Here is a 12,581-nt window from a genome sequence, read left to right as displayed (position 1 = left end):
ACAATCAGTGTTATTATTTTTCCTGGTGAATACTTGAAATTGATATATGAAGTTGCTATAGTAGTCTATCAATAGTTTATGACATTAAAATGTTCCTTTCCAAATCTGGAAATCGAACAAAAGCTCAAACTTAGAACAAACATCTTTTTAAAAGACATTTTCTGACATTACTTAATGTCAAATTAATCCTATATGAAGAATAAATGTTTGTATTTTCTTTGTGTTTTGGCAGTTTATTGTTTTTATTGTTATTGTTGATTTTATTCACATGGTGCACATTTTTAAAATCCAATCAACAAAAGATGATTTTTTAAAATAAAGTGAATAGATTTTTTTCTTGGACAAGACTCTGAAAAAATAGAACTAATTTACAAAAATCTTTTGTATATGCTTTATATTTTATATTCACAAATTATTCAGACCCCTTCACCTTTTTATTTTTATTTATTTTTACATTGCAGCCTTACAGTCAAATGATTGAAATCCATTGTTTTCTTCAGTATTGATCCATACTTAGTCTGACATAATGACAAGTGAAAACAGTATTTTACTATTCTTTTTTAGGAGCTGAAAACCATATTTCTTATGGCACTTCATGAATCCCATTTGTCTCGATCATCTTTGAGATATTTCTGGAGTCCACCTGTGGTAAATTGAATTGATCTTGGATGATTTGGACAGGAACACATCTGTCCACATAAGGTCTCATAGCTGACGATACATCAGAGCATAAATCCGGTCATTAGGTGGAATGAACTGCCTGCAGAGCTCCTAGAGAGGGCTGTGTCCCGGTACAGATCTGGGGAAGGCTGACATGATGCTGTATTGAAGGTTCCCAGGAGGAGCTGGCTGCCCGGCCAAACTGAGCCATCAGGGGAGAAGAGCCTCGGCAGAAGAAAAGTGACCAAAAACCCGACAGTCCCTCTGGATGAGCAGTAAGAGATCCTGTGTGAAGATGGGAGAAACTTCAAGACTGACAACCATCACTGCAGCACTCAGAGATCAAAGAGTCTACTCACTGAGAGACACATGAAAGCTAAAAAAAAAAAAAAAAAGGGAAAAAGCACCTTATGGACTCTCAGACTGTGTGAAATAAGATTCTGTGGGTGGATGTAGCCAAGATTGAACTGTTTGACCTCGGTGGTGAGATTCATGTCTGGAAGAAATCTGCATTACAACAGTGAGGCATGGCGGCGGCAGCATCATGGCTAAAGTGCAGAGATGCGTTATGTAAAATAAGGAGAGTATGTCATGCTTTTAAATGAAGATTGTGTGGCTTAATTTAAGTGAATGTGCTCTGCAACTTTGTCTTTATTTGTGGTATTTTGTACAAGGGATGTGTTTGTTAATAATTTTCTTCTGAGTTACCTCGAATTAACCGGATAAAGCTGCTCTTTTCATCTCATCTCAACATTTTATGTCCTCTAAATGATGGATTGGATCGAGTTATTTTAAGACATCTTATCAGGGAAACTGCAATGGCAGCTAATTTTTCTTATTTTAAGTACAGGGGGTCCTCTACAAATGTCGGAGCTCCGTTCCTGTGCATCAAAGTACGTCGATTTTCACCAAAACTCCGGCAAAAATGTAACCAAAGCCGTTCCGTGCATCACGTTATGATCAGTTCTTCATAAAGTCATGAATACCAACGACTTTCATGCATGTATGAATCATTTTACTAGAAGATAACAGAATATTGTAACAGACTGATGTTGTTGTTGATGTTGAGGTTTCAGTGTTTATTGTTCAGTTCCACATTTACCTGATGTCAGTGAACGTGCCACGTTTAGTTAGCTCACCTCTGATTGGCTGAGAGTCAGCAGTAGAGAGAGCTGGGAGGCGGCTAATTCTGGAGCTAAGTTCTGGGGTTTTTCTAGTTATTCTGGAGCTAAGTTATGGGGTTTTTCTAGTTCTTCTGGAGCTAAGTTATGGGGTTTTTCTAGTTATTCTGGAGCTAAGTTATGGGGTTTTTCTAGTTCTTCTGGAGCTAAGTTCTGGGGGTTTTCTAGTTCTTCTGGAGCTAAGTTATGGGGTTTTTCTAGTTATTCTGGAGCTAAGTTATGGGGTTTTTCTAGTTCTTCTGGAGCTAAGTTCTGGGGGTTTTCTAGTTCTTCTGGAGCTAAGTTCTGGGGGTTTTCTAGTTCTTCTGGAGCTAAGTTCTGGGGGTTTTCTAGTTCTTCTGGAGCTAAGTTATGGGGTTTTCTAGTTCTTCTGGAGCTAAGTTATGGGGTTTTTCTAGTTATTCTGGAGCTAAGTTATGGGGTTTTTCTAGTTCTTCTGGAGCTAAGTTATGGGGTTTTTCTAGTTCTTCTGGAGCTAAGTTATGGGGTTTTTCTAGTTCTTCTGGAGCTAAGTTATGGGGTTTTTCTAGTTCTTCTGGAGCTAAGTTATGGGGTTTTTCTAGTTCTTCTGGAGCTAAGTTCTGGGGGTTTTCTAGTTCTTCTGGAGCTAAGTTCTGGGGGTTTTCTAGTTCTTCTGGAGCTAAGTTATGGGGTTTTTCTAGTTATTCTGGCGTTGGCTATAGTCCACAGTATCCTGTGTGAAGGTTCAATAAACCAGCAGAGAACCAGATAAAGTCTCACTCATTCATCACAGAGGGTCGCTACAATATGTTGACCTGTTTTTACAACTTGACCCATGTTCGTTGGTGTAATTTCACGTCCATAGAGACAGTTTTCCTTTTCTTCCAAGCATCAGGAGAATCTGACTGACTGAGAGCCATAATGAAGGTAAAAAGTGAGTGAATGTAGCACAATCCAAGGTGGAGTACAACCGGAGAATGGAAACAAAGCCGTCTGACAGCGCAACATGACGACGTATTCATCCGCTCTGCTCACCAACTAGTTCCACATAACCAGTTCTGATGCAACAACGAGGCCATAGGTCGAGGACGTCGTAAACCGAGGACCTCCTGGACCAAATCCTTACATCCCAAAAGTTTGGCCTTGCAACCTGACAGGGCATTTTTGCAGTTTATTCTCAAGGAAAGCCTGCCCTGAAGTGCTGAGGACTGAAGGTTCACCTTCCAACAGGACAATGACACTAAGCTCACAGCCAGGACAACACTCTGGTGTCTCAGGGATAACTCTGATGTCCTCAAGTAGCCCAGCCAGAGCCCTGACCTGAACTCAATCGATCCTCATCTCCAGAGAGACCTAGAAATGGCCTTCCACCCTGTCAGCCTCTGCCTGACAGAGCTTGAGAGGATCTGCACAGAAGACTGGTAGGAAATCCCTAAATCCAGGTGTGCAAAGCCTGTCGCGTCGTGTCCAGGGAAGACTTGAGGCTGGATTCACTGCCGAAGGTGCTTCAGCTAAGTGGTGAGTAAAGGCTCTGAATACATAAAGGATGTCCATGAGATGTTGCAGTTTTTCAATTTTATATGGTTTCAAAAAAATATTGTTTTAGCCGGCAGCAGTGAGGGTCTGAATATTTTCTGAATGTGTTTAGAATTTCTATTTAAAGCCCTATGACGCTTTTCTGACATGTTTAATGCTTAGGATGAGGGCTCCCAAATCACACCGATAGAAATCCGATACTAGAGCATCTTTGTAGACACATGAACATTACCTCTCATTGTGCTAGCTCATCCTGAAGCCTATCTATCTATTACCCCTCTGTACTGTACATCTATATGTGATTCCACTCTATTTCTATGCGTAAATTGCTCCATACGTAGTCCCACTCCCATTCCCCTCTTGCCCTTCCTCCTATCCTTCCTTCCTGTCCCCTCTTGTTCCCACTCCCCATTTTCTCCCCTTCCCCTGCTCCTCCTGTCATCCATCCTGTCTGAATAATGCAGTGGCCGTGCAGCTGCAGCGCCATTGTCCCCGCTTCAATGTTAATGCTGTGTCCTTGTCACAATTATTGGGTCACTATCATCCATCAGAGCTAATCATTGTCATACAGATAGGGACAAACAAAACACATTACGGAGAACAAAGGCACACACATGTCGAGAACAAAGGCGCACATGGAGCAAAGAGCCGTGTTGTGGATAGCGAGGCTCGCGTTAAATTAAATGATGCACTTTGAAAAGGCAAACACAACAGGCGCTTTATTTTGGTTCTGAAACAGATGCCACATGCAAAATGTATCGATAGAAAGTGAAAATTAATATGTTTGCACGTCTGTTAGAAGATTGTTGTTAGCTTAACTGTGGGAAACAATGTAGTGGAAATCATCCTAGTAGTGTGTTCTTTTTTGGTTCCATTGGTGCCCACTAATGCATAAATTTAACCCCAAATCACAGTTCATGTTAGTTACCAAACATCACCAGTGAAAGGATATTTAGACTTTAGATTCAAAGGCAAATGTTCACTCTTGTGACTGTATAGTGTCAAACAATGCAGATATTTACATTTTATTTTCTGAAGTTTTGAACCCCTGAACCCTAAAATTCACGAGCAACTTTGACAGACGTGTCACCTTTAAAAAAAATGCCCAAATTACACTATTCAGAGCCAGACGCTGTAAACAGAAAGAAAAAAAACACCCAAAAAGAATAATTTGATCTATGACATGAGGTTCCGTCAAGAAAATGTAATTGTGACATTTATAAATGTGTCATATTATTCTAACATGCTGCATTTAAAAATATGCCAAAAATAAACTGTTTACTGTCACCACATTCTGTAAAAAAAAAACCAAACATTTCCGCACTTCTGTTCACAACTGTTAAGTCACTATTGATTCATTTTCAACTAGCAGTCATGTGACCATTATTTAGGGATTTTTTAGCTGAACTGGCCTGAACTGCAGGCAGTGTAAACAGAGCAGATAATAGTGTATGTACTGAAACAGCTATACCATGTAGAGTCACTGGTTTTTCTTCCAGTATTGGTATTACCTCTGGGCACTTGGAAAAATGTTGTGCATATTGATATTTTATTTTTCATTTTGAGAAAATGGGGTGATGCTGTTTACATAGAACTGCAGCGGAAAATGATCCCACAGTGAGTAAAAATGTGTGTTTGGATATTTATCACTGAGTAAAAATGTGTGTTTAGATATTTATCACTGAGCTTCTGCTTCTACTGGAACACGGTGGGCGACATTTTAATTTTCTATTTAAACCATTTTATTAAAATAGCGTTTTTAAAAACAGGTGAATGTCTCAAGACGCTGTAAGAAATGACTTACTGTATAGTTCACTGTATTTACCGCCTCCACTGTTGTATCTGAATCCTTAGTGTGCAGATGGATTCACTGTAGTTGTGCCGACGCCAAGTCTCACTGCTAACAGTCTCACAAAGCCAAATGTTGCATTTTAGAAATGAGCCGATTAATGCTGTGCAGCTCTACATCTGCAAGAATGAGGAGAAAATGATTTCAAACAGCCTGAAAATAACTGCAAAAGTGGATACCTCTGTGAATAAGTTAGGATATCTTTCTGTAATATGCAGAAGGACATTTTCCTTATTTTAAAAAGGTTCAATTCAATTTATTTAGATAGCGAAGATTCACAACATATGTCATAGTGAGGTACAGACCTTACGAGTTACAGAGAACAGAAACCAAACAATCCAAAACGCCTTTGGATTCCATACGAGTGACGATGGGAAGGAAGGAATAAAACACCCTAGAATAGCAAGAGGAAAAAACGTCAGACAGAAGCAGGCTCAGGGAAGGCGGTCGTCTGCCTCCACCGGTTAGTTACGGGTAAGGATGAGGAGGATGGGAATGGTTAGTCTCTTAAATGAAACTGATCCTATCTAGTCCTCCTTAACTATTACATCACAGATCATCCCTTCTGGAATCTTTGTGAATAATCGATAAATAGCCTTTGGCTCCAACAACAATCGCTGACAATAAACTTTATTCCCATTAGAGGAGCTGGTGTGGTTTATTTTATGTTGTGTGCACTGAAACGCATTTTGTTGTTAAATCATTTGAAGCTGTACTTCTCTCTTTCTGCCTTGATCACCTCGTTGTGGTTTGTTTGACATTTGTGAATCTGGAGAATGCAGAATGCTCATGATGGAGTTTTTTGTGAAGGATTATTTGTTTGATTTCTCGGTGAAGGACTCTGTATAGATCTGAACAGCTGCTGAAGCTGAGGGGTGGGGGCTGATATGGATTAGGTTAAATAAGCCCATTTAAACATGAAAGGCTGTTGATAGCTGATGTGGGAGTATCGGACGTCTCCTCTTACAGACCCGGGGCTTTCGGCTTTCGGCCTCGCTCGTGTGTGTGAGCAGGAACGAATCGATAGCGACGAGAGCAGGCAGGTTTCTATTGCCTATTTAATTATCCTCCATCAAACAAACATGATAGCACCTAGACATCACTTAGACGGCAGACTTCACACACTGACAGACAGATGGGGGGGGAGGAAGTTCACAGGTCACTTTTACTTTTAACACAGAAAATCAGAAGGTTACCAAAGCAGAAGCACGTGCACAAAAGAGCAAAGGAAGCAAGTTCTTTAATTAACCTCAATTCTGACCTTTAAAGAGGAGAGAAAACAGGTGACAAATGAGGCCAATTAGCTAAGAAAGAATGATTTGATTTCTCTCAGTTGGCTCGGTATAAATGACCACTCTTAAGTCTCTGGTTTTAGAGCTGCACGCTGCCTTTGACCTCGTGCCCTCAGACGCTATGGAGCTGATGTCTGTGTCGTTAAAAAGCATCTGAGCAGTTGTTGTCTGCTGCCACATTCTGACTGTGAATAAATAATGAAGGCATTGTGGCTGAAATATGTGAAATGGTGATTTGTCAACACCAAAACAACGGCGTGAACGTCTGACAGACACCTATGAGGACGGCGTCTGAGCTGCTGCCGTCTGATTACTGCCTCCTGTCCTCTCTCTGCTAGGATTACATAACAGCTGATCTGTAGTAATAAAATAAATCTGTGTGTTGCGTGTGTGTGTGTAGTATGAGCTGGTTGTGTATCGTCTGACTCGGTGTGACCTAGAAATGTCCAACAGTCTCTCAAGGCTTCATTAGGGCAAAACCAGAAGTTCAGAATCCATAACCTTCAAATGATCACCCTGCTGCCTCCCGACTGTCTGTTTTTTGTCGTACTTTTCTCACTTTGTCTTTTTTTTCTTTACTGTCACATAAAGTTTTTTTTCTGATTTATTTTGTCATATTTACATTCCTCGCCTCCTCCTCCTCTCTTTGTCTGTTTTGTTTATAGACAGTATTTTTCCCCACTCAGACTTCTTTTAAAATGTATTCTCACTGCTCTTCAGCTCAGAAACCCACTGGTCTTATGAATTATTTAAGAGTTGTATAGATTCATGTGATTCTCAGTGATAATTATTCAAACTGTCATGTGTTTGCATCATTTGGTAATCTTGCGGTATATCTTTTGACACCTGTTGCACATCGCTGTTATAAAATCTCTCTCCAGTTCTTGATTTAACCCCTAAAACCTCAGATTTTTGCGTGAAAATAAGCCTTTCCTACTTTAGAATGCCAGACCCCCACCAGGGGTTCTGGCACTGGATGCCCGGGTAGATGGAACTCGTTAGCTCAGGCAGGCAATTCATCAAGGAGAGGGACAACTTCGAATAAGAAACCCGGTCCTTCCGGGAAGGTTGGGCGTGGGGTCAGCACCCTCACCCCGGAAAAAACTTTTTGCTACAGAAGCATTCACATTTTAGAATGGCTAAGATGTAGCTGTTTCCTTTCAAATGTGAAGATCTCTGAAGTCCATGCCTGTTTATGCAGCTCAAGCACACCAGCTCACCTGCAGTTCTGCTCAAACACCGCTTAACTATCAACAATGGCAATCTACTCATGCATGTTTGAACTGATTGTAAACCACCTACAGCCATGGCCATAAGTTTGGACACAGCATGACTTACTATGTCTGTTTTGACGTCTATTACAGAACATAACTAATATTTTTTGACAGCACCAGTTTAATTAGTCAACAAATCAACAAGGGATATAATATTATCAATACATTCCAACAATTGGAACAACTTTGTTCCCAAAACATAATATTAGAAGAAAATAACAAAAAAATGCAGTACTTTCACAATCGAATTTGGTAAGAATAACAAAATGACACCAAACTCTTTTGATGTTTTTTTAAAATATGAAACTTAATATAGTTCTCAGGAGTTGTGTACTGTATTGTAAGTGACAATTTTGTGGTATTTTCTAAGATTCACAAGCGTCATGGTACTTGTGTCCAAACTTATGGCCATGGCTGTAGCTCTAAATTAACCAACCATCTGATGAAATTAGCTTTATTTAATAAATTGGTGCCTTTGTTCTTAACCCACATGGGAAAACGTTTTAATCTGACCTCGGGTTTTAACATGTAAACGTGGGCTTCAGCTGCTAGCTAATTAGCCTGCCATGCTAGCTCGTTATGAAAACCCTCGACAACAACATTCCTTTCCGGATTAGTTAGCAACTTTTCTATGAACCAATTTAACTGGAGAAGAAAATGACACAGAAAACACCTCCGAGTTAATAAGAGTAGTTCCTAAAGTTTATGAAACACTTGAAGTCTGAATTCATGCCATCAGTTCCATGAAGTTCCAAGGTAGAAACACTTTATTTTTATAGTATTGGCTGCTTATTTCACTCATGATGTGTCTTTCTGCTAATAAACAGCACTATATTGACACATTGATGAGATTCTGGGAGCTGATGTACATGAAGACATCATCTCTGTCCAAAATAACCCAACAGAAAAGCTGCTTATGTTCCAAAATACCATCGCATATGAGCTGACCCGGGGTCAGTTAGTGGTGAAATTCAGAGCCTCCGTGTTGCAACTAGAACAAAACATTGCACCAGAGTTGCTGAAGTTTCTGAAAATTGAAGCACAGCAGGAGGTTTCTCTAAAGGTGCACAGAGAGGTCAGAAATCCTGACAGCACTCCATTCCGAGTTTCATCTTCCTGTAATAGAGCCGTCATCATTATCCACCCAGGAATCTGAAAGGAGACGAGTTTAAACTGATGAATGTTTTATCAGGTGTCTTTAGCTTCCACTACAAAATTCCATGTGAAGTTTCTTTCAGTCGACTCTTTTCCCTGTGTTCTATTCATGCATTTGTCACTTTTTAATCACAGCACAAGCAGATATTTTCTTCGTCTGTGTTTCAGCCGGTAGAGCTTCCTAAACCTATCTACGCGTTCAAAGTGCACCAGTGATCTAACATTGTCTCTGCTAGAAAACGAACGGGACTTTCACCGCCGGAGCTGTACAGTAGAAGCCTGAAATACCTCCTCCTGCTCTGCAACTCTGTAACAGCGATAAGAGAAGCGCTGTAGGATGAGTTATCGGCTCCGGGTCTTACATGCAGGACCACTGCAGCATTTCACCACGTCCCATTTCTTTCTTTTTCGTCCTTTGCCGAGTCCCGCCTCATAACCTCTCCTCCTCTCCTCCCACTCCTCTGGTGTTCTCTCATCTCTCTCTCCCCCCTGCTGCATCCTCTCCCCCATCTCTACCTCTCCTCCCCTCCTCCCCACATGTCTGTCTGTTCGAAACTGGAGCAACGTCTTAATCGAGGCTGCGGGACGTGACGGGAATTTCTAAGCGAGCCCGGCTCTGCAGTACAGACGCAAACACACACACACACACACACACACACACACACACACACACACACACACACACACACATTCTGCTTGGCAGCCAATTAACAACCTGCGATCCAGCGCCAAAGGAATAACTGCATGTTGATGAGCTGTGTGTGTGTGTGTGTGTGTGTGTGTGTGTGTGTTTGTGATGAGCTGGTGGCCGTCAGAACCACTTACACAGATAGAAGGATATCTCTTTTATGTGTTCAAGGGAAAGAGGGGGATTATGGTGCATTAAAAACCATCTCCGTGAGGGACAAACTAAGACAGGAACAAGGAAGTGTGAATTTGCGCCTGAGATTCTCTTTTTCTGTGTGTCTTTGATGCACTTTCAGGATGTGTGTGTGTGTGTGTGTGTGTGTGTGTGTGTGTGTGTGTGTGTGTGTGTGTGTGTTGTGAGAACAATGCAGATGATTTACTTGGAGCTGAGCCTCGCTTTCTCCTCCTCATCCTCCTCCTCATCCCTCCTCTATTTTTGTTACCTTTCGTTCCTCTCCTCCTCCTCCTCACTTCTATCCTGCCTCCACTTTGGGGGGTTCATCCAAAGGTGAACGCCTGACAAAAAAAAGTATCTTTCCTCCCTCAAAAAACTCATATATTCTCTTTATGTGTCAAAAATATTGACACCAGCCTTGACACAAGATCCCCGAGCAGCAAAGCGCTGTGTTTGCCAGTCCAGGTTTCATCATCCGTCCTTGTTTTCTGGAGAGATGGAATATGTTGTAAAGAAGGCTGCGGGTTTCAAACTTGGCTCCTCGCTGATGTTGCCCTACTTCTCTGCACAGTCCTCCACATCAGTCTTTGTTGTGTACTATCTGGATGAATAAGTAAAATACGGGCAGATGTGAGGTTTAAACGAGTCAACGGAATATTATCCACAGCTGCAGTACATCATTACTTCAGGATACTAGAAGGACAGCAAAGAATTCATTCAGAAAAATTCATATTTGCACAGTCTGTGAATTTACATTTAAAAATTTATTATCACTATACTAACAGGTAAAAAGTGACTTTTATATCAATGCCTCCAGGTGAGATAATTCATTTTAATGATCTTCTTCACAGGACTTTTGTTATGTTGCCTGTGTTGTTCATTTTTAATCATAAGAAAATCAAACCTGTATGGATCACAATGTATGTAGTGAAATAAAAAAAAAAACCTAATCAAATTAAAAGTCAAAGTAACCATGAATGCAAGGCTTTTTTTAAAAGTATATTTCTTTCTTGTGTCTGTTTCTTTGAAATGAGGACGACAACTAGTGGCAAAGTGCTAAAATAGAAGAAAAGTTTTGAGCTGTAGAGGCTAGATTTACTCATAAAGCTCATGCTGCCATCTAGTGGACAAATCTGTAAATTACAGCGTTAGAATCAACAATTCAATGTGTAGAAAATTATCAACACGGACAAGGGTCACGCTGAGATGTAAAAACAAACATGATGTTTCATCCTAAAACATTCACTTTTCCATTCTATATGTGCAGCTGTAACAAGGCAGAAAATGAATTCTGCTTCCTTGATTGCTCAAAGCGCCTCTTTCCTCAGAAATGTGTTTTAGATGAAGTTAATAATCCTGCATGTTTAATCTCTTTTTTAATGATGCAATGTTCAGAATTTGACGGCATGGATGCCAAGTTCTCATTTCTACTCGGATGCTGAGGCATGAACTAGTTTTTTGATGATACAGAAAAAGCATTAATAGATGTTGGACCAGCAGCTAATTTATACCTAAAGTACACTGTCTGCATCACACACATGTTAAGATCTGACTGTCAGTGATGTAGGTGACAAAAGTCACATGTTTTAAATGACTAATTATTATATATTTCTGTTTTCTGGATCTGTTTGTGAAGGAGAAGGAATAGACGGCAAATAAACTTTATATGAAAGAACAACATTAGCTGTGATCTTATCATTCTTTGACACGTGAGTGACACGACTTGTTTATTATGATAGAATTTTTGTTTTCTTTGATGTTTCGTATTTGCACCTTCAGAAATATATTATGTGTCACTGAGTGAAGCCAAAATATATTGTGCAAATTGATTCTAGCCTGCAGGGTAGATGGAGTGACGTCATCTTTCCTGAGTAACAGCTCCACCCAGTGGAGATGTGTGGAAATGACCAGAAACTTCCTGAACACTCTGGACCTCCTCCAGTTAGAATATAAAAGCTGGACAGTCCCACTGCTGAGACACAAACAAACACAACCAACACAGAAGAGAACACTTGGACAGAGCTTCATCTCCATCCAGAGGACTCCACAGTGAACTCAGAGAAGATGCTGTGCTCTCATGGACTCCAGTCTGCCCTCAGTCCATCCATGGACTTCTACTGGCCTGTACCCAGTCTGTTCTACCAGCAGCATCTCCTCCACACAAACCTGCAGGATCTGCTCAGCAATCTGGAGCTGATGGACAAACTTCAAGACAACCTCCTGGAGGAGACGGAGCCTTTCCTGTGCGGTGTGGCCGTGCGACCAGCGTCCCACCAGCTGGACCAACAGGGAGAGCGCTTTGCTGTGACTCTGGACACTCCAGGCTTTTCCCCAGAGGAGCTGTCTGTCAGACAGGTGGGCAGGAAGCTGAGGCTCAGCGGGAAGAAGGAGAAGAAGCAGGAGGACAGGAACGGCTGCTACTCTTACACACTCCAGGAGTTCACGCAGGAGCTGGATGTTCCTGAAGGGCTGAACCCTGAAGCCGTCCGCTGCTGCCTGTCTCCAGACGGGAAGCTCCACATCCAGGCAGCCAAAGATCCATGTGCTGAGGAGGCTGAGAGAGAGCTGACTATCAAGAGGAGCCTGGAGGAGAAAACACAGCAGAGTGTGTGTTCACAGGAAGAAGACAAAGAGACACACAACAGCACACAGGACAAAGCTGCAGACATGGACTGATCCAGACTCAATAAGAAGTGTTTCATGTTGATGAATGATGAGCAGATGTGCTTTGGGATATTTGTATGTGAACCTGAACATGCTAAATAAATGTATTAGTGTCTACTTTACTACTTTTTTGTGGTTTTGCTTCTT

The 12,581-nt window shown here is 41.2% G+C and overlaps 1 protein-coding gene across 1 annotated transcript; it reads left to right on the top strand.

Annotated features, from left to right (window-relative positions):
- Positions 1 to 462: 462 nt before the first annotated feature.
- On the top strand, positions 463 to 12,556 carry LOC110950182 (heat shock protein 30-like). The gene has a single exon (XM_022192634.2). It carries the CDS (start codon positions 11,835 to 11,837, stop codon positions 12,444 to 12,446), a length of 612 nt encoding a protein of 203 aa, XP_022048326.2. The 5' UTR covers positions 463 to 11,834; the 3' UTR covers positions 12,447 to 12,556.
- The last annotated feature ends 25 nt before the right edge of the window (positions 12,557 to 12,581 follow it).

This window comes from Acanthochromis polyacanthus, chromosome 18 (genome assembly GCF_021347895.1).
Source record: "Acanthochromis polyacanthus isolate Apoly-LR-REF ecotype Palm Island chromosome 18, KAUST_Apoly_ChrSc, whole genome shotgun sequence".
NCBI classification, from domain to species: Eukaryota; Metazoa; Chordata; class Actinopteri; family Pomacentridae; genus Acanthochromis; species Acanthochromis polyacanthus.
The sequence above is the reverse complement of the archived record's forward strand: the minus strand, read 5'-3'. Positions and strand labels throughout refer to the sequence as shown.

Bases quoted from the DNA above. Each gene is read 5' to 3' on its own strand.
- LOC110950182 (XM_022192634.2), top strand. From the start codon at position 11,835: ATGCTGTGCTCTCATGGACTCCAGTCTGCCCTCAGTCCATCCATGGAC.